At 42.9% G+C, this 22,667-nt stretch overlaps 1 protein-coding gene across 1 annotated transcript in view; it reads left to right on the forward strand.

Annotated features, from left to right (window-relative positions):
- The first annotated feature begins 45 nt into the window (after positions 1-45).
- LOC120032228 (ceramide kinase-like) overlaps positions 46-22,667 on the forward strand; it is a 34,928-nt gene continuing 12,306 nt past the window's right edge. Inside the window, exons 1-6 of the mRNA XM_038978219.1 lie at positions 46-476; positions 16,628-16,750; positions 17,676-17,798; positions 18,493-18,618; positions 19,600-19,666; positions 22,240-22,385. Of these exons, the coding sequence (XP_038834147.1) occupies positions 302-476; positions 16,628-16,750; positions 17,676-17,798; positions 18,493-18,618; positions 19,600-19,666; positions 22,240-22,385 (760 nt within the window). The 5' untranslated portion in view covers positions 46-301. The remainder of the gene's footprint in view (positions 477-16,627; positions 16,751-17,675; positions 17,799-18,492; positions 18,619-19,599; positions 19,667-22,239; positions 22,386-22,667) is intronic.

Raw genomic sequence — 22,667 nt, forward strand, 5'->3', positions numbered from 1 at the left:
GCAGTTGGTGAAAAGCAACTGCAGCGACTTCATAAAAAAACCGCATGACCTAAATCACAATTTTTATCATTCACCCAGTCGACATGTAATCGCAAATCAGACAATTTTTATAACCATAATACAACACACTTTGAAAGAAGGTATCGAACCGTGCTCAAAGACTAGACCACAAATAATGATCTGCTCGAACGCGCCCGCTCTCTCGCTTTGCCTGCCAGCAAAACATTGTTGAGCGATTATGAGTTTATGCAACGTGTTCACCTCGGTGTGCTGTGTACAGTAAACACTACACATTGTTACAATGCTTATAAGTGAATTCTTCATTATGGTAAATCAACCAACGTTATTGTCATCGCAACTTTTTTACGAGAACAGGGTGGTAGAAGTGACTCTGAACCGCGTTATGTTGGGATTTTGGAAGGAGATTGAGACGAGGAGAAAACGCTCTGCGAGCTTCAATTGTATTTCTAAAGATGGTAAGCACATAACTCTATTATTATAAGGACTAGTTTTTAGACAGACCAGCCGTTTCATTGGCCAGTGCTAATTCGGATAGCCGTAGTAACAGCAAAGATGTTATTTTTGCTATTACAAATTCAGTTTAGGAAAAAGTACCCAATTGTCATACTTGAGTAAAAGTAAAGATACCTTAATACAGGGGTATTCACTTGGAGGGTCTAGTGTCTGCAGGTTTTTCTTTTCAATTAAGCTCTAGACAAGCAGTGTGGGGAGTTCCTTGCTAATTAGTGACCTCAATGAAATAAGGGAAACCCGCAAACACTTGGCGCTCCATGGAATGAGTTTGACAGCTGTTCCTTAATAGAAAATAAAGTAAAAGTCATTAAAATACTATTTGAGTAAAAGTCAAAAAGTATGTGGTTTTAAATATACTTAAGTATCTAAAGTATATGTATTTGCTCAAATATACTTAAGTACCAAAAGTAAAAAATCATTTAAAAGTCCTTATATTAAGCAAACCAGATGGCACCATTTTCTTTTTATAATTTACTGATAGCCAGCAGTGCACTCCAATATTCAGACATAATTTACAAACGAAGCATTTCTCTTTAGTGAGACTGCCAGATCAGAGGCAGTAGGGATGACCTGGGATGTTCTGTTGATAAGTCCTTGAATTGGCAATTTTCCTGTCCTGATAAGCATTCAAATTTAATGGACTACTTTTAGGTGTCAGGGAATATATATGGAGTAAAAAGTACATTCTTTTCTTTAGGAATGTAGTGAAGTAAAAGTCAAAGTTGTCAAAAATATAAATAATGAAGTACAGATACACAAAAAAACTACATAAGTTATACTTTAAAGTATTGTTACTAAAGTACTTTATGCCACTGTACAAGTTCAATTGTGGGGTATTTACAATAAACATGAACATATCTGAAATACTGAACAAAAATGAAACATTTAAAGTGTTGGTCCCATGTTTCATGAGCTGAACTAAAAGATCCCAGAAATGTTCCATACGCACAAAAAGCGTATTTCTCTCAGATTTTGTGCACAAATGTGTTTACATCCCTGTTAATGAGCATTTCTCATTTGCCACGATAATCCATCCATCTGAGAGGTGTGGCATATCAAGAAGCTGATTAAACAGCATGATCATTACAAAGGTGCACCTTGTGCTGGGGACAAAATGCCACTCAAATGTGCAGTTTTGTCACGCAACACAAATCTAAGTTTTGAGGGAGCTTGCAATGTGCATGCTGACTGCAGGAATGTCCACCAGAGATGTTGCCAGATAACTAAATGTTCATTTCTCTACCATAAGCCGCCTCCAATGTCGTTTAAGAGAATTTGGCAATACGTCCAACCAGTCTCACAACCGCAGACCACATCAGTCCAGGACCTCCACATCCAGTTTCTTCACCTGCGGGATCGTCTAAGACAGACCACCCAGAGAGCTGATGAATGTGGGTTTGCACAACCAAAGGATTTCTGCACAAACTGTCTCAGGGAAGCTCATTTGCGTGCTCGTCGTCCTCACCAGGGCCTTGACCTGACTGCAGTTTGGTGTCGTAACCGACTTCAGTGGGCAGATGCACACCTTCGATGGTCACTGGAATGCTGGAGAAGTGTCCTCTTCACAGATTATCCCAGTTTCAACTGTACCGGGCAGACGTGAGCGAGCGGTTTGCTGATGTTAATGTTGTGAACAGAGTGCCCTATGGTGGTGGGGTTATGGTATGGGCAGGCATAAGCTATGGACAACGAACAAAAATGCATTTTATTGATGGTAATTTGAATGCACAGAGATACTGTAACAAGATCCTGAGGCCCATTGTCTTGCCATTCAGCTGCTGCCATCACCTCATGTTTCAGCATGCTAATGCACAGCTCCATGTTGCAAAGATCTGTACACAATTCCTGGAAGCAGAAAATGTCCCAGTTCTTCCATGGCCTGCATACTCACCAGACGTCCCCCGTCGAGTATGTTTGGTATACTCTGGATCAATGTGTACGACAGCGTGTTCCAGTTCCCGCCAATATCCAGCAACTTTGTACAGCCATTGAAGAGGAGTGGGAAAACATTCCACATGCCACAATCAACAGCCTGATCAACTTTATGCGAAGGAGATGTGTCACGCTGCATGAGCCAAATGGTAGTTACACCAGATACTAACTGGTTTTCTGATCCACGCCCCTAACTTTTTTTTTTTAAGGTATCTGTGAACAACAGATTAGGTCCTAATGTATTTATTTCAATTGACTGATATGCTTATATGAACTTTAACCTAGTAAAAAAAAAAAAAAAAAAGTATATTTTTCTTCAGTGTATTTACGCTATGATATCCATGGTTTTGCACCAACCTGTGGCAGTGAATGGAAAAAGTATAACTGTAAAAAATATATATTGAATTGTTACCTTCACCATATATGGCCTTTTATCAAAACCATGCAGGGGTAACTGAAGTGTTTGTTAGAATGTCAGTCTCATGTAGCAAGGGTCTGGCTGAATTCAACAACCTGTACAACTTTTTCCTACCAAATGCAACTGCTACAGTTGAAGTCGGAAGTTTACATACACCTTAGCCAAATACAATTAAACTCAGTTTTTCACAGTTCCTGACATTTAATCCTCGTAAAAATTCCCTGTCTTAGGTCAGTTAGGATCAGCACTTTATTTTAAGAATGTGAAATGTCAGAATAATAGTAGAGAATGATTTATTTCAGCTTTTATTTCTTTCATCACATTCCCAGTGGGTCAGAAGTTTACATACACTCAATTAGTATTCGGCAGCATTGCCTTTAAATTGTTTTACTTGGGTCAAACGTTTCGGGTAGCCTTCCACAAGCTTCCCACAATCAGTTGGGTGAATTTTGGCCCATTCCTCCTTACAGAGCTAGTGTAACGGAGTCAGGTTTATAGGCCTCCTTGCTTCTACATGCTTTTTCAGTTCTGCCCACACATTTTCTATAGGATTGAGGTCAGGGCTTTGTGAAAGCCACTCCAATACCTTGACTTTGTTGTCCTTAAGTTATTTTGCCACAACTTTGGAAGTATGCTTGGGGTCATTGTCCATTTGGAAGACCCATTTGCGACCAAGCTTTAACTTCCTGACTGATGTCTTGAGATGTTGCTTCAATATATCCACAGAATTTTCCTCCTCATGATGCCATCTATTTTGTGAAGTGCAACAGTCCCTCCTGCAGCAAAGCACCCCCACAACATGATGCTGCCACCCCCGTGCTTCAAGGTTGGGATGGTGTTCTTCTGCTTGCAAGCCTACCCCTTTGTCCTCCAAATATAACAATGGTCATTATGGCCAAACAGTTCTATTTTTGTTTCATCAGACCAGAGGACATTTCTCCAAAAAGTACGATCTTTTTCCCCATGTGCAGTTGCAAAGCGTAGTCTGGCTTTTTTATGGTGGTTTTGGGGCAATGGCTTCTTCCTTGCTCAGCGGCCTTTCAGGTTATGTCGATATAGGACTCGTTTTACTCTGGATATAGATCTTTTTGTACCTGTTTCCTCCAGCATCTTCACAAGGTCCTTTGCTGTTGTTCTGGGATTGATTTGCACTTTTCGCGCCAAAGTACGTTCATCTCTAGGAGACAGAATGCGTCTCCTTCCTGAGCGGTATGACGGCTGTGTGGTCCCATGGTGTTTATACTTGCGTACTATTGTTTGTCCAGATGAACGTGGTACCTTCAGGCAATTGGAAATTGCTCCCAAGGATGGACCAGACTTGTGGAGGTCTTGGCTGATTTCTTTTAATTTTCCCTTGATGTCAAGCAAAGAGGCACTGATTTTGATGGTAGGCCTTGAAATGCATCCACAGGTAAACCTCCAATTGACTCAAATGATGTCAATTAGCCTATCAGAAGCTTCTAAAGCCATGACATCATTTTCTGGAATTTTCCAAGCTGTTTAAATTAAAGACACAGTCAACTTAGTGTATGTAAAGTTCTGACCCACTGGAATTGTGATACAGTGAAATAATCTCTGTAAACAATTGTTGGAAAAATGACTTGTGTCATGCACAAAGTAGATGTCCTAACCGACTTGCCAAAACTATAGTTTGTTAAAAGGAAATTTGTGGAGTGGTTGAAAAACGAGTTTTAATGACTACAAACCTACGTGTATGTAAACCTCCGACTTCAACTGTTTATCTTAGCCAAATACATTTAAACTCAGTTTTTCACAATTCCTGACATTTAATCCTAGTAATAATGCCCTCTGGTTATGAAATGTCATTATATTTAAAGATAAACTTAAAGCACTAATATCTGACATGTAAGTAGGTGTTATTCAATCTGCCACTGTTTTCTGCCTCCCTGTCTTTGTTTATTCAAGTGAATGAGGTCCTTACCATCCTATTACACCAGTAAGTACAGTGATTATCATCACTTAACATTGCGCACTGCCATTGGCCTTTCTCTAAGTGGAACCAAATGGCCTTTAATAACCCTCTAAAGCGCTCAGGTCAATGTTCACCCATGGGAAGCAATATCAAACGTGCACACACACACACCCTCGACTAGCACACTGACAACAAGGGTCACTGTCCTTATCTGTAAACTAAAAAAGGGGCGGGGTAGTCAGGGTGTTAACCTGGCTAATAACTCGTTAGGGCATTTCCTTCGAAAAGGACCCATGAGCACCAACGTGAAGTTCGTAGGAGCTTATAAAATTGTGTGTCATATGAATGCTTTCCACTGCTCCAGAGTCTGTATTTTACTGTATTTGCTGGTTTTAAGTATTACACTTTCAAATCACTCTTTGTTGACTTGCTGGGTGCTATCGTCCTCCATCAACACTGGCCTGTACCCTACCTGCCCTAAGCTCTCTCCTGGCCCCTTACACCAAGTCTGAATTTGTCCTGCTAGGTGACCTAAACTGGGACATGCTTAAACCAACTGACCAAGTCCTAAAGCAATGGGACTCCCTAAAAATTTCTCTGATTTATTACCGATCCCACAAGGTATGACTCCAAACACCCGGAAAAGGCTACTCTTCTTTGTTATCCTCACAGATAATCCTGATCGGTATCAGTGTGGTGTTTTCTGTAATGACCTTAGAGATCACTGTTTTACAGCCTGTGTTCGTAATGGCTGCTCAGTGATATGACCTGTCCTGATTTGTCATAGACTCTTGCTAAAAAACTTCAATGAGCAAGCCTCCCTTAATGAACTGACCTCTGTAAAATGGTAAAGAATCAGCTTGATCCCCTCTGTCGAAGACGCTTGGACCTTCTTTTGATGTTTTCAGTGGTATTGTTGACAAACACCCCCCCCCATAAAGAAAATGAGAATTAAAGATAGGTTCAGCCCTTGGTTCGACAGTGATCTTCGACAGTGATCAGAGTTACTCCACCTCAAATTGCATTTGGCTAAAGGCTCGGCACATGCATACTCAGGCTGACTGGCTTTCGTTGAGGCAAATGAGAAAAAGGTGCACTCAGGCTGTCCGGAAGGTCAAAGTTAGTTACTTTAAGGGGCAGTTCTCTCTCTGTGGGTCTAACCCCAAGAAGTTCTGGAAAACGGTTAAAGACCTGGAGAATAAACCCTTCTCCTCACAGCTACCCACGTCCCTTAAAGTTGATGATGTGGTTGTTACTGGCAAGATACACATGGCTGAGCTCTTTAATCACCACTTCATTAAGTCAGAGTCCCTATTTGATTCAGCCATGCCTCCTTGCCCGTCCAACATTTCCTCATCTCCCACCCCTTCTAATGCGACTATCCCTGATGCTTCTCCCTCTTTTTCCCCTGCTCCTCTACAAAGTCTTTCCCTGCAGGCAGTCACTAAGTCCGAGGTGCAAAAGGAGCTCCTTAAACTTGACCCCCAATAAACATCTGGGTCAGATGTTTTAGACCCTTTCTTCTATAAGGTCGCTGCCCCTATCATTGCCAAGCCTATCTCCGACCTTTCTAACCTGTCTCTCCTTTCTGGGGAGGTTCCCATTGCTTGGAAGGCAGCCACAGTTTGTCCGTTATTTAAAGGGGAAGATCAAGCTGATCCTAACTGTTATAGGCCTATTTCTATTTTGCCCTGTTTATCAAAAGTGTTGGAAAACTTGTCAATAATCAACTGACTGACTTTCTTAATGTCTATAGTATTCTCTATGGTATGCAATCTGGTTTCCACTCAGGTTATGGATGTGTCACTGCAACCTTAAAGGTCCTCAATGATGTCACCATTGCCCTTGATTCTAAGCAATATTGTGCTGCTATTTTGATTGACTTTGCCAAAGCTTTTGATAGGGTAGACCATTCTGTTCTTGTGGGCCGGCTAAGGAGTATTGGTGTTTCTGAGGGGTCTTTGGGCTGGTTTGCTAACTACCTCAAAGAGTGCAGTGTATAAAATCAGAATCTGCTGTCTCAGCCACTGCCTGTCACCAAGGGAGTACCCCAAGGCTCAATCCTAGGCCTCACGCTCTTATCAATTTACCTCAACAACATAGCTCAGGCAGTAGGAAGCTCTCTCATCCATTTATATGCAGATGAAACTCTTCTACTCAGCTGGCCCCTCCCTGGATTTTGTGTTAAATGCTCTACAACAAAGCTTTCTTAGTGTCCATCAAGCTTTCTCTACCCTTGACCTTGTTCTGAACACCTCCAAAACAAAGCTCATGTGGTTTGGTAAGAAGAATGCCCCTCTCCCCACAGGTGTGATTACTACCTCCTGAGGGTTTAGAGCTTGAGGTAGTCACCTCATACAAGTACTTTGGTGTATGGCTAGACTGTACACTGTCCTCTCAGCACATATCAAAGCTGCAGGCTAGGCTTTGTTTCCTCTATTGTAATCGCTCCTCTTTCACCCCAGCTGCTAAACTAACCCTAATTCAGATGACCATCCTATCCATGCTAGATTACGGAGACATAATTTATAGATCGCAGGGGAGGGTGCTCTCGAGTGGCTAGATGTTCTTTACCATTTGGCCATCAGATTTGCCACCAATGCTCCTTATAGGACACATCACTGCACTCTATCCTCTTCTGTAAACTGGTTGTCTCTGTATACCCGTCGCAAGACCCACTGGTTGATGCTTATTTATAAAACCCTCTTAGGCTTCAGTCCCCCCTATCTGAGATATCTACACGCATCCCTTGGTCGCTCCTCTTTTCAGTTCGCTGCAGCTAGCGACTGGAACGAGCTGCAACAAACACTCAAACTGGGCAGTTTCATCTCAATCTCTTCATTCAAAGACTCAATCATGGACACTCTTACTGACAGTTGTGGCTGCTTTGCATGATGTATTGTTGTCTCTACCTTCTTGCCCTTTGTGCTGTTGTCTGTGCCCAATAATAATGCTTGTACCATGTTGTGTTGCTACCATGTTGTGTTGCTGCCTTGCTATGTTGTTGTTTTAAGTCTCTCTTGTCGTGATGTGTGTTTTGTCGATTTTATTTATATATTTATATTTATATGATTTTTTATCCCAGCCCCCGTCCCTGCAGGAGGCCTTTTGGTAGGCAGTCATTGTAAATATGAATTTGTTCTTAACTGGCTTGTCTCGTTAAATAAAAATAAATAAATTGTTGGGAAATGAAAGCATAGAAGGCAAAGTTTAAAGCACATAATCGTCTAGAATGTCATTGTATGCTGGAGCGTTCAGATTTCCCTTCACCGGAACTAAGGGGCCTAGCCCAAACCATGAAAAACAGCCCCAGACCATTATTCTTCCTACAGCAAACTTTACAGTTGGCACTATGCATTGGGGTAGGTAGTGTTCTCCTGGCATCCGCCAAACCCAGATTTGTCTGTCGGACTGCCAGGTGGTGAAGCGTGATTCATCACTCCAGAGAACGTGTTTCCACTGCTCCAGAGTCCAATGGGGATGAGCTTTACACCACTCCAGCCAACGTTTGGCATTGTGCATGGTGATCACGTGCTGCTGCTTGGCCATGGAAACCCATTTCATGAAGCTACCAATTAACAGTTCTTGTGCTGACGTTGCTTCCATTGGCAGTTTGGAACTCGGTAGTGAGTGTTGCAACTGAAGAGTTTTACGTGCTTCAGCGGTCCCGTTCTGTGAGCTTGTGTGGCCTTCCACTTCGTGGCTGAGCAGTTGTTGCTCCTAGACGTTGCTACTTCACAATAACAGCACATACAGTTGACCAGGGCAGACATTTTATGAAGTGACTTTTTGTAAAGGTGGCATACTATGACGATGAAGGATGCCACCTTCACTGTCACGTTGAAATTCACTGAGCTCTTAAGGAAGGCTATTATACTGCCAGTGTTTGTCTATGGAGATTACATGGCTGTATGCATTTTTTTTTTTATATACACCTTTCAGCAACAGGTGTAGCTGAAATAGCCTAATCCACTAATTTGAAGGGGTGCCCACATACTTTTGTATATATAGTGTATCATGGATGTATGTTTGGATAGTACAGTATTGTCCAGCACAATACTGTAGAGTGTTGAGAGCACAGTACAGTAGTGAGGGAGAGAGCCACTGCCGTATTAAAAGCATAGTAGGCCCTGCTACGTCATCCTCCCCTCCAGATCTTTACTTATGACTGAGTCAATATAGTAAATTAACATTGAGCCTGTGCAGTACAGCTGCGCATATATTGCCTTTCCATGACCTCAGGGTAGCTACAGGAAGTAGGATCCACTAATGGGAATTTTAGAATGACTGCATGTTGTCTTTTTCCCACAGTGGTTATGGTTAGGATTGTTGGAGGGTTAGCTGGTTCAAAATTGCTTACAGGAAACTTATTTTAGCGTGAGTTTGGCCTCTTGGCCTGAATAGGGGTAGATCTCGAGCGTGAAGGAGAATCCAAAACAATACAATATGTTCTGTTTGTGCATACAGTACAGAGCAGGAATCCTGTCTGTCAGAATGCCACCTGACTACATTATGGGAGACTGCGGGCAAAGTTTATTATACACTGCTAAAAAAAATAAAGGGAACACTTAAACAACACAATGTAACTCCAAGTCAATCACACTTCTGTGAAATCAAACTGTCCACTTAGGAAGCAACACTGATTGAGAATAAATTTCACATGCTGTTGTGCAAATGGAATAGACAACAGGTGGAAATTATAGGCAATTAGCAAGACACCCCCAATAAAGGAGTGGTTCTGCAGGTGGTGACCACACACCACTTCTCAGTTCCTATGCTTCCTGGCTGATGTTTTGGTCACTTTTGAATGCTGGCGGTGCTTTCACTCTAGTGGTAGCATGAGACGGAGTCTACAACCCACACAAGTGGCTCAGGTAGTGCAGCTCATCCAGGATGGCACATCAATGCGAGCTGTGGCAAAAAGGTTTGCTGTGTCTGTCAGCGTAGTGTCCAGAGCATGGAGGCGCTACCAGGAGACAGGCCAGTACATCAGGAGACGTGGAGGAGGCCATAGGAGGGCAACAACCCAGCAGCAGGACCGCTACCTCCGCCTTTGTGCAAGGAGGAGCACTGCCAGAGCCCTGCCAAATGACCTCTCGCATCCCACAACTGTCCCTGAGCATGTTTGCAATATTTTATTTCGGGCACAGAAGGACACGTCGACCAATAAAATAGGTCAACTTTTATACTATGGGGGATAGTAGATTGACATAGGCTAGTGCTTTTGCTGTTCGTTAGGACTACTCATCTTGTTGGCTGACAAAAAGTTGGCTAAATGTGGACAGTTTTTCTGACATCTTCAATGTGCGCCTTGGAATTCGATAAGAGGGATATGCGCAGTTGTGTCCCCGATGTCTGTCTTCACTTGTAGCCTACTTCTTAGCTGAGATGCTTGTGAGAAGGACCCGATCACGTGATGGCATTGGCTAATAAGAATTGAGATCTGAGAGAGCCATGTGAGTGAGAGGTGCTTTGGAGCACGGCAGCCGGGAGAAGGGAATTATAAATGTTATATTCAGCCCAAGAGCACGGATTTTTTTAGGAGGCATTACAGCCACACATACCGATACCGCAGGGAAATTCGATGCCTGGTGAGAATATTATCTTGTGAGAGAATGTGTGCAGCCTGCACAAGAAACAAATCAGATCTTATGCCTTTCATGCAACTTTTTTTTCAAATCATCATTAGTCGAATCATGTTGCCTTTGAATGTATTCAAAATCGAAACATATAGCCAACTTTTGTATCACAACTAAAGTTGCATAAAAAACTAAAAATTAAGTATATAGGAGGACCTGTTTCTTTGTAAACCGCTCAACACAGAATATGGGCATTTGCACACTTCCTTAGAAATCGTTAGGAGAAAATATCATTTTATTCAGCTATGTTCAGTTGTATTCTTTATACTATAAAAAATGGTTTAGATCAGTGGTTCCAAAACTTTTATAGTCCCGTACCCCTTCAAACATTAAACCTCCAGCTGCGTACCCCCTCTAGCACCAGGGTCAGCACACTCTCAAATGTTGTTTTTTGCCATCATTGTAAGCTTGCCACACACGATACATTTATTAAATATAAGAATCGGTGTGAGTTTGTCACAACCCGGCTTGTGGGAAGTGACAAAGAGCTCTTATAGGACCAGGGCACAAATAATATAATCAATAATTTTGCTCTTTATTTAGCCATCTTACATAGGTACGTGGTTGCAAAAGGCATCAGTGTCTTAACAGCGCGATTTGCCAAGGCAGGATACTCTGAGCGCAGCCCTATCCAGAAATCTGGCAGTGGCATTTGATTAAATTCAATTTTCACAGAACTGCTTGTTGCAATTTCGATGAGGCTCTCTTGTTCAGATATCGGTAAGTGGACTGTAGGCAGGGCATGAAAGGGATAACGAATCCAGTTGTTTGTGTGGTTCGTTTCGGGAAAGTACCTGCGTAATTGCGCACCCAACTCACTCAGGTGCTTCGCTATATCACATTTGACATTGTCCGTAAGCTTGAGTTCATTTGCACACAAAAAATCATACAATGATGGAAAGACCTGTGTGTTGTCCAGACAGAGAAGAGCTCCAACTTTTTAATCAAACCCTGAATTATGTCCCGCACATGGAATATAGTTGCGAAGAGTCCCTGTAATCCTAGATTCAGATCATTCAGGCGAGGAAAAAAAAAAGATAGGCCAGTCGTGTGAGAAACTCGTCGTCATGCAAGTGGTAAGACATGGGAAAATGATGATCAGTAAAGAAAACTTTAAGCTTGTCTCTCAATTAAATTTTTTTTTTTGTCAATACTTTGCCCCTTGATAACCAGCACACTTCTGTATGTTGTAAAAGCTTTACATGTTCGCTGCCCATATCATTGCATAGTGCAGAAAATACACGAGAGTTCAGGGGCCTTGCTTTAACAAAGTTAACCATTTTCACTGTTGTGTCCAAAACATCTTTCAATCTGTCAGGCATTCCCTTGGCAGCAAGAGCCTCTCGATGGATGCTGCAGTGTACCCAGGTAGCGTCAGGAGCAACTGCTTGCACGCACGTTACCACTCCACTATGTTTCCCTGTCATGGCTTTTGCGCCATCAGTACAGATCCCAACACATCTTGACCACCAAAGTCCATTTGATGTCACAAAGCTGTTCAGTACTTTAAAAATATAATCTCCTGTTGTCCTGGTTTCCAGTGGTTTGCAGAAGAGGGTGTCTTCCTTAATTGACCCCCCATAAACTTAACGGACATGTGCCAGGCCTGCCACCTCTGTTGACTCATCCAGCTGTAACGCATAGAATTCAATGGCTTGTATTCGAAGCAGTAACTGTTTCAAAACATCTCCTGCCATGTCACTGATTCATCGTGAAACAGTGTTGTTTTCTGAAGTCATTGTATAGTTTTTGGGGGCCTTTTCCCCCAGCATTGTCCCAGCCACATCCGCGGCAGCAGGAAGAATTAAATCCTCCACAATAGTATGGGGCTTGCCTGTCCTAGCCACTCGGTAGCTCACCATATAAGATGCTTCTAGCCCCTTCTTATTAATGGTATCTATTGCTTTTATACATGTTTTACTACTCGAACGTCGTATTAATTCTCACTCAAACTCCCGTGGCTTATTTTTCAAATTGGCATGCTTCTAAATGTCTGCACAAGAGTGAAGGTTTCATCGAGTTGTGAGAGTATTTTTGCACATATAACACACTGGCTGAGGAAAGGCACTACTCCCAATATAAGTGAACCCCAAATCAATGTAGTTCTCATCATATTTGCTCCTCTTCGATGGTCCAACGTCCCTGTCTGTTCGGTGCTTTCCCGGGTAAGGGGGCAGTAGCTCTTCGGCTGCATCAGATTCACAACTGTCAGTGTCCATGCTAGCTGGGCTAGCAACAAATGTAGAATTACTGATGCTAGCATTGGATGTGCTCGTGGAAGCAGAACAACTTGTCTTCGACAGGTGCAGGTGTAGTACTGCTGGTAGTAGCAGTATTACCAGTAGAGCTGGTATGTGTCTCTAAGGACGCGGGCCTTACTTTTTGAAATAATTCATAAATCTTCGAGCAAACGGAATGAGCAGCAGCTACGTTTGGCCACATACGGACCATAAGTGGAATTCCAGCGAGAGAGTAATGGTTCATGTGATTGGATGTTAATTATTTGACTAGGCTACCTGTATTTGACATTGTCTTGTTAATTCCCTGAACACTAGATGGTTACATTTTATTTGGGGCGGTGAAACGAGGCTACTCAAGCGAGAGAAAAAAACATCACCCAAATGTATAGCCCCGTTGGAAAATCTAAATGGACTGTTTGAAAATGTGAATCACATTTTTCTTTGGCGTACCCCCTGCGGCATTGCGTATACCCCTGGGGTTAGGTGCCCCAGTTTGGGAATATAGGGCTATATTAAATGGATTTTATCAACTTTTTTCAAATGTAGATGTTCCAAAGGTCTGCATCAGGCTATGTATGGAAGCCGGGAGATGAATTAATCTTAATGGTCATTAATTCATTAACCGTCAATTACCGTGAGACCGGCAGTTATTTGCGTGACAATCCCCAGCTGACAAAATTTCATGACCACCACAACCCTAATTTACATTACGTTTGATTCATGTAGCAGACGCTCTTCTCCAGAGCGACTGACAGTTAGTGCATTCATCTTGAAATAGCTAGGTGAGACAGCTGTATCATGTATCACAATTGTATCATGTGCGTTTTCCCTCAACAAGGTATTTATCAGCAAAGTCAATGCAAGTGGGAAAAGAGAAGTGCCTTTTTTTGGGAGGGGTGGCTGGGGGCACCGTGAAGGTTATTTAAGATACTCTTCAAAGAGGTAGGCTTTCAGAAGTTTTCAACAGATGGGCAGGGACCCCGCTGTCCTGACTTTAGGGGGAAGCTTGCCTTATTCCACTATTGGGGTGCCAGGACAGAGGGCCAAGAGACCTAAGGGGGCGGAACAGAGTTCTCGAGTTGGAATGTAGGATTTGAGCATAGCCTGAAGGTAAGGAGGTGCAGGTCCCATTGCTGCTCCGTAGGCAACCACCAGGGTCTTGAAGATGATTCAAGGTTTGACTGGAAGCCAGTGGAGTGTGTGGAGGAGCGAGGTGACATGGTGGAACTTAGGAATGTTATCATTTAGAAATTGTACTATTCCATTATCAGGCCAAGTAGCAATGGGTTTGAGGTTAAAAACTGCCGACTAAGTACTTTATAAAAAAAACATGCTTTGCTTTACGCAGCTCACCTCTCTATAGATTCTTTAAAATATATTTTAATTGTAGCTGGAGGACTGCTAATTCCCCCTTTGGGGTGTTTCTATAAGCCTGATATTATGAGATAATATTCACACTTCTTTCCTTGGTGATATCTGACTGTACACGTTAGGACCGAGTTGTTTTTCCTGACCATATGACCTGACTATTAAAAACTCTCGGGTCCCAGTTAGGTCATGTTGTCAATACAATCTCGAAGCACTGTGCATTCTATACACAGTGGTTGTTCGACAACTTCTCTTGGTTATAGCTGTGCCAGACCAGTGAGCAGTGTGTGGAAAAAGCTCCTGTGTTTTCTAACCTGTGTCACACTGCCAGGTCAGGTCACATACTGTCCGGCAACAGTAATTGGTTTGTGTTTTCAGCGTGGTAGGTGAGTCAGCTGTTCAAGCCAGTGATTCAAGGCAGTGCTTAGTTAGCCACCGGCTTAAGAGGCTTTATGCAAATTGGGTCTGCTCTATAATCATCAGCTCCTAATACTAACATATCTTGAAGAGGACGAGCCAGCCGCAGATGACCGAGGCCCAGCCGCAGATGACCGAGGCCCAGCCGCAGATGACCGAGGCCCAGCCGCAGATGACCGAGGCCCAGCCGCAGATGACCGAGGCCCAGCCGCAGATGACCGAGGCCCAGCCGCAGATGACCGAGGCCCAGCCGCAGATGACCGAGGCCCAGCCGCAGATGACCGAGGCCCAGCCGCAGATGACCGAGGCCCAGCCGCAGAAGCCGCATTGACAGTTTCTTGCTGACCAGATTTTTTGTTCTTAGGCGTTATGCCATGTGAAGGCAGAGCAACTTTGGGTCCGTTGGAATGTCAGTCGTTGTGCCAGTGAACTTCCACTTACCCAGTGTTTCATCAACGTATTTAATATTTTTATTGGAGTGAATCAGTTTGGTTTATTCCGTCATGTCATACGCCCATAGCGTCACAGTGATAAAACAGATTAAGCCCAAGACCTTATGATTATGACGGGCTGTAAACCTGGAGTCACCCGTCCCATCTCTCTGCTATCACTAATCAGACAGAGTCCACATGTGTCTAAAGAATAACCCCTTCTGTGGATATACTTTCGCTAATATACTGGAGAATGTACAAGGAATACCGCCATTCTCATTGTTTAGCATTTCCAGTACTGGAATGTTTCCAAAGCTTCATTATTCTTTATGTTGACAATAATATGTGTTAATATGACTAAATATAGAACCAATGGTTATGCTTGACCGAGTGTGTGTAAGTTGGCTGACTGTCCATGTCACAACACTAAAAGGTACAACACACATGCCTATAGGGCAGGGATCATCAACTAGATTCTTGAGAGGATGGTCAGGGGGCCGGAACATATTTCCAAATCATTTTAAACTGCAAATTGACTGCCAGAAGCCCAAACAGATATAACATTTGACTAAAACAATGATTTCGATCACATATCACTCTGTTATGCATGCGATTCCTTTGAATAAATTAAACACTGTTTTTTTTGGGGGGGGGGTCAAAACTTGGGGGGCCAAATAAAATCACATGCGAGCCAAATTCGGCCCTAGGGCCACCAGTTGGGGTACCCTGCTGCAGTGTGTATGAGGAGCAGCTCATATTACGAGTGATCATTTTTCAAGTGTTGTTCTTGCTGCCCTCTATCATTTTCATAATCAAAAAGTGGCTTTCGTCATGATGCAGCTTAGGCTGTAGACCTAGACGTTTATGACAGTACCAGTCAAATGTTTGGACACCTACTCATTCAAGGGTTTTTATTTTATTTTTACTTTTTTCTACATTGTAGAATAATAGTGAAGACATCAAAACTATGAAATAACACATGAAATCATGTAGTAAACAAAAAAGTGTTAAACAAATCAAAATATATTTTACGTTTGCGATTCTTCAAAGTAGACACCCTTTGCCTTTGACAGCTTTGCACACTTGGCATTCTCTCAACCAGCTTCATGAGGTAGTCACCTGGAATGCATTTCAATTAACAGTTGTGCCTTCTTAAAAGTTCATTTGTGGAATTTCTTTCCTTCTTAATGCGTTTGACCCATGAATGGAGTAGGTGTGTCCAAACTTTTGACTGGTACTGAATGTCAACGTTAGATGGTTACTGTATATGACTATGAGGTAGATCATTAACGTCACCTTGTGGCTGGTCTGAACCCTCCACTCCCTTGAACAAAGCCATAATGACTCTGATACTGTCACCCTAATCCCAGTGTGGCACAGTCACATGAGATGTTTACTGGCATACGGTGATGCAAGCTGTAGTGCCCACAGCCTGTTAATAGGAAAGTCAACAAAACAGGAAGGCTCATTCCAAGCATTCACATGGTCCCCAAGACATAATGTTCCTTGATTTCATTCATGCAACCATTGGGGAATATGACCCTAATATGACCCCATTCAAGTAAATTTAACCTCAGGTTATTTTTGCCTTTTTTGATATCAAATCTATTGTTGAATTCAAAATCCTGACCGCAGGTCAATCTGTCCTTTGTGTAATTGCTGTGCTATTATGGGGTACTTAACTGTTGTTCTGTGTTGTTTCTTAATGTTTACAGCAGACCACCATTTTCTCCTGGTGTCAGAGATAGTTGGTGCCAGAGAGACTGAAGAGGAAGACCAAACAAACAAAGATGGTGGAAGGAAGCATAAAGTTCTGTTATATCCGTATGCATTTACAGGTAGGGGAGGGATACATCATCTGGCATGGGATGGTTTGTGGAGGCAGACATACACTGCTCAAAAAAATAAAGGGAACACTTAAACAACACAATGTAACTCCAAGTCAATCACACTTCTGTGAAATCAAACTGTCCACTTAGGAAGCAACACTGATTGACAATAAATTTCACATGCTGTTGTGCAAATGGAATAGACAAAATGTGGAAATTATAGGCAATTAGCAAGACACCCCCAATAAAGTGTGGTGCACATTTGTGGCCTGCTGGAGGTCATTTTGCAGGGCTCTGGCAGTGCACCTCCTTGCACAAAGGCGGAGGTAGCGGTCCTGCTGCTGGGTTGTTGCCCTCCTACGGCCTCCTCCACGACTCCTGATGTACTGGCCTGTCTCCTGGTAGCGCCTCCATGCTCTGGACACTACGCTGACAGACACAGCAAACCTTTTTGCCACAGCTCGCATTGATGTGCCATCCTGGATGAACTGCACTACCTGAGCCACTTGTGTGGGTTGTAGACTCCGTCTCATGCTACCACTAGAGTGAAAGCACCGCCAGCATTCAAAAGTGACCAAAACATCAGCCAGGAAGCATAGGAACTGAGAAGTGGTCTGTGGTCACCACCTGCAGAACCATTCCTTTATTGGGGGTGTCTTGCTAATTGCCTATAATTTCCACCTTTTGTCTATTCCATTTGCACAACAGCATGTGAAATGTATTGTCAATCAGTGTTGCTTCCTAAGTGGACAGTTTGATTTCACAGAAGTGTGATTGACTTGGAGTTACATTGTGTTTAAGTGTTCCCTTTATTTTTTTGAGCAGTGTATTTTGTTTAATCTACCCTAACAAGCCATGAATTCGTTGGAACGATAGTACCCTTCTTGACTTTTCAGTCTCTGTCTTTGCTCGCTCTCTCTTTTTCTAAATATAGTGTCCTACACGGAGAGGACCAAACATCACTGCTGGCGGTGTAAAGACATCATCTTCCATTGCTTAGACGAGGCACAGCGTCAACAGTGGGTCCAGACGATCAACAACCAGCTCTCACTACTCAGTATGTCCTTTTCAATGCAGACTGTTACAAGTCTCTTTGGCCCTGCAGTCTAGGGGGGATGGAAACAAGACCCGTAACATAACTCATGCAAATTATAACAGTGAAAACAAAAAAACACAGACAACTTAAATTTACCGTCAAACTCAAATGGTTTATTGTTTAAACACACGGTAATGGGGTGTGGGTAAAAAGGGGCTGAGCTGGACCCAAGGAAATAAATAATAAATATCCAAAAACACTCCTAAGCTAGACTTCAATAACCGCTAGCTAACTAACCAATAAAATACAGTGGGTGGTCCGCCCAGTTCTAACTAGTGTTCTTAGACAAAGTATTCCTACGGGTAAAGTATGCCCATGGGCGACTTGGCTTGGTACCCCCTTTTCCCACCATCAAACAAACAGTCAAACACCATAACAAAACATACTCACATTAATACACTGTTTAGCATCTTACCAAGAAGTACCTTTCCAATGCTTTTTGCTCATCCAGCCTTCAGTCTCCCAACAATTTATTCTGGAGAACGTTAAGAGAATCAGTCAGAGGATGTCAGTTTGATAACGGAGCATTTCTGTAAAGTTTTGTTGGTTAATGAAACTTCATGAAGTTGTCAGACAGTCACACTCTACCGTCCATTAAACTAAATGTTGAGTCCTCCATTTTTAATGACCAAACAGGCTCTCCTTCACTTTGCAGGCATCCGACCGAAACGCTTGCTAGTGTACATCAATCCCTACAGTGGAAAACAACGCGGGAAGTGGATTTACGAGCAGAGAGTAGCCCCACTCTTCTCCCGAGCCTCCATCTCCACCGACGTGATCGGTGAGTTCCTGTCAGAGGGCCTAAATTAACATTTAAATAAAAAATGAGCTTTTATGGCCCGGCAAATATTTATTTGTTGACTTGGCAAACAGCCTATACCCGCCAACCACTCCCAAGAATATGGTTTTATTTATAGCACCATCCATCAATGGAACACTGTAATGGAAGCTGTGATAGTCGATAAACATGGGAATCCATTCCAAACACATCTATGATTCATGGGATGCTTTGGGAAGACCATGGATCGTCTAGGGCAGGGGTACTCAACTCTTACCCTACAAGGTCCAGAGCCTGTTGATTTTTCTGTTCTACCTGATAATTAATTGCACCCACTTGGTGTGCCAGGTCTAAATCTGAACCCTGATTAGAGGGGACAAATGAAAACGAGTACTGGAGTTGGCTTCAAGGGCCAGAGTTGAGTTTGAGGGGTCTAGGGTATTGGCAGGGGGAGGCATCACATAGACAATTCATGATCTTCCCAAGCTAAGGCAGGGATGGGCAACTCCAGTCCTCGGGGGCCGGAATGGTGTTTCACTTTTCCCCCATCGCTAGCAAACACAGCTGATTTTTAAAACTTATTGCATTCTAAACTGAAGATCCTGATTAGTTGATTATTGGAGTCAGGTGTGTTAGCTGGGGCTGGAGCAAAAGTGTGAGACCAATCAGGTCCCCGAGGACTGGAGTTGCCGATCCCTAGTCGAGGGTATTGGCAGCTCGCGGCCATAGGACTGTCATGGGTTTTAAGGCTGGACCCAGACCCATAGCTTGAGGTGTTTTAATTGGTGTTGGCCTTTCACCATTTGTTGGAACCCCTTTATGGTCAAAAACATATTTTTTCCCCCTTTTAGACAATGGGAAGAGCAATACTGGATGCAGGATTCTTGGCTTAACTATTTTTTGGTTGTGTGTGCAACGTCTTGACAAGCTTGTGAGGTATTCGTCATGGGTTTTTAATAGTGACAATATAACTTGTTTCCATAGTTACGGAGAGTGCCAATCACGCCAGGGATCACTTGAAGACGGAGGTAGATCTGAAGCAATGTGACGGGTGCGTTTTAGACACGGCAGGAAGACACTTCAATCACCGGGCATAGACTTTATCATCTCAGTCAGAAATGACTTTGTTGGTGCAAAAGACTAAGTGAAGATTTCAGTACAAAACAGTTAATGTTCAACCACAATGCATTCATGTCTGAGGGAAGAAGACTGCTGAGAACAAAGTGGACATTCATAGCAGTATCAATACAACAGCAGAATTAACATGAAAGCTTAGGGGGGTAGAGTGTCTGTGGGTTTTCACGCCTCCATTGTACTTGATTAACCCTAGGATGCATTGTAAACATGGCGCCCCAAGAATGCATTTGCCAGGTCAAAATGACCCGATAATGTAATATCTGTGTTTTATTTATATGGGTCAAAAATATTATCCTTTTTTGTGGAACATAATAATTTTGAGTGATGATTTGGACCTTTCAATAATTATTTTATTGTTAGAAATGTTTTTAGTCGCTTTTCAACAGCTCCATTTCAACGATAACATATTCTGAAATTCCATAATGGCTATTGAAAATATTAGCATCTTTTTCTTACAATCAATCAAACCTTTTTAGTGTGAAGAACAAAATAAAACCACCTTAAGCATGTTTTATAATATTTCCAAACATTTATTTCAAAATCCAAAGTTCATCAATATAAACGACAACACTAACAATTGTGAAATATAGAAAGCATGAACACTGAAAGGGAACAACGTGTGCATGTGTGTGATGCTTACTTATAGTGTCGTGGTCCATGTATTTGTTACAAACCACAAGCATGTGACTGTGCTCTTTGCAGACGGATGTGTTGCACTGAAAACACCAGCAGCTGACTTTTCTATCCTTTACACTTGGACACAGCTGGCACCTCTTCCTCTTTTAGCCCTGGCTGCTCTGAGTGGTGGTGGCATGGCTCTCTTTCATCACCCCACGTCTTTCCATTGCCTCAGTTCTTCTGTGGAGATTGGAGAACCTTCCAGAAGGACAACCATGTCTGCAGGACTCCAACAATCAGGCCTTTTATGGTAGAGTGGTCAGACGGAAGCCTCTCCTCAGTAAAAGGCACATGACAGCCCGCTTGGAGTTTGCCAAAAGGCACCCGAAGGACTCTCAGACCATGATAAACAAGATTCTCTGGTGTGATGAAACCAAGATTGAACTCTTTGGATGGAATGCTAAGCGTCACGTCTGGAGGACAGCTGCTCATCCACTGTGACGCAGTCGCTGTGGATGAACCTTCCTCTACAGTTTTGCTATGAAAAGGTCCCTCACATACTGGAAGGCTGCCAGGTGATCCATTGCCTCTCTGAACACTCTGGTCATCTTGTCATCAAGCCTCCGCTAGCGACGGATATCATGGTGGTCTTATACATTGGATTCTGCAGGTGGATCCAAAAATAGCTCCCGTGTGGAGACATCCCACCTTTTCTCCATGCCGGCGAGGAGGGTTAAACCAATAAAGGCCTTCAGTTCCTCTTTGTTGACCTCTCTCCACTCTGTCCCTTTTGCTGTCGCTATTCTCCGTCCTTCTAAATTTGTACACTTTAGGACCTCCTCAACGATGTTATCACTAATGAACAGCTCACAGGCAACTTTTGGTGACGCAACTGTTTTCCCCGGCACAGGCCCTGGGCAGCTCCTCAGGATGTTATGGCTTCTGGTCCTGACTTTAGTGGGAGGGCAGGGGTGTTCACTCCAGTAAGACCCTTTTTTACTCACTTCTCCTCAGAGGAATCCTCCCCATCTGTAGAATCATCTAGGACAGCTGGACTACCAGGTGCATCCACAACTCCAACTTGACCCACAGGCACATAGTCTGTGTCATCTGAATTGGATAGCTCAGATTCTGAGTCAGAGGCACCAATGGCTTCCTCATCCAGCATCTGTAAAACCATTTTGGTTGTATATCTGGCCACATTCTTATGAGCCTCCTTATGAAACTCCTTTTACTCAAAGAGTTAAAAAGGAGAAATGAAAAAAGGTGATTAATGAACATTTTAAAAACATGATATTTAATTAATGTTATTAATTGCTTAGATTTTATTGTTGTAGCAAAAAGAAAGGTTAGTTTGATGAGTGCAATGTAGTGAATTCCATAGGAAATACATACGGGTCATATTTCACCCACATATGAAAACTTGAGGTAGTGATGCAAAAACTCTTACTTAAATTTTTTTAATAATAAACTAGGATGTTAGAACATTAAAGACACATTATTTCAGGAATTCCTGGAATATTAGATGATGACATTTTTGGGGGAATCAGTACAGCAAAAACAACAACATTAGGCTGGGTCATTTTGACCCGACATATGAATTCTAGGATTAATCAATTATGGTCACTGATTTAGTTAGGAAATTCCCTCAGCTGGTTGTCTAGGTCTTAATTGGACACACATTGAAAGGAAATAGCAAAAACCAACAGACCCTAAGGCTGGTCTCAATGGAGTGTTTTCATATATTGTGTGTGTGTGTGTGTGTGTGTGTGTGTGTGTGTGTGTGTGTGTGTGTGTGTGTGTGTGTGTGTGTGTGTGTGTGTGTGTGTGTGTGTGTGTGTGTGTGTGTGTGTGTGTGTCCCTGTTCAGGGTGGTGTGTGTGGGAGGGGACGGGATGTTCAGCGAGGTTGTCCACGGCCTGGTCTCTAGGACCCAGAGTGATTCCAGAGTGGACCAGAACCAACCGAACCAGGACCTGGTTCCATGTGCGCTCCGCATCGGAATCATCCCTGCAGGTAAGAGGGGAGGAGAAGGGAGGAGAGAAGCAAAGGAGAGGAAAGAATGGGAGAAGTTAAGTTATGGTAAGGTAAAGGCCATGGCTATGATTGACTCCCACGGTGGCTAACCTTAGTCCCCATGTTCTGTTATCTGGCTGTTGCTGAGTTACGAGTAGGAATCCCTATAGCAACAGGGCTTGTGGTCCCACAGGTGGTTCTGAAGAGTCTATCACTCAAAACTCAATTAGAGGGGGCCTGTGGTGCTGCGTGACCAGTTAAAAAAAATAAAATCATCATACA

Source organism: Salvelinus namaycush, chromosome 38, assembly GCF_016432855.1.
Source record: "Salvelinus namaycush isolate Seneca chromosome 38, SaNama_1.0, whole genome shotgun sequence".
Classification (NCBI taxonomy): Eukaryota; Metazoa; Chordata; class Actinopteri; order Salmoniformes; family Salmonidae; genus Salvelinus; species Salvelinus namaycush.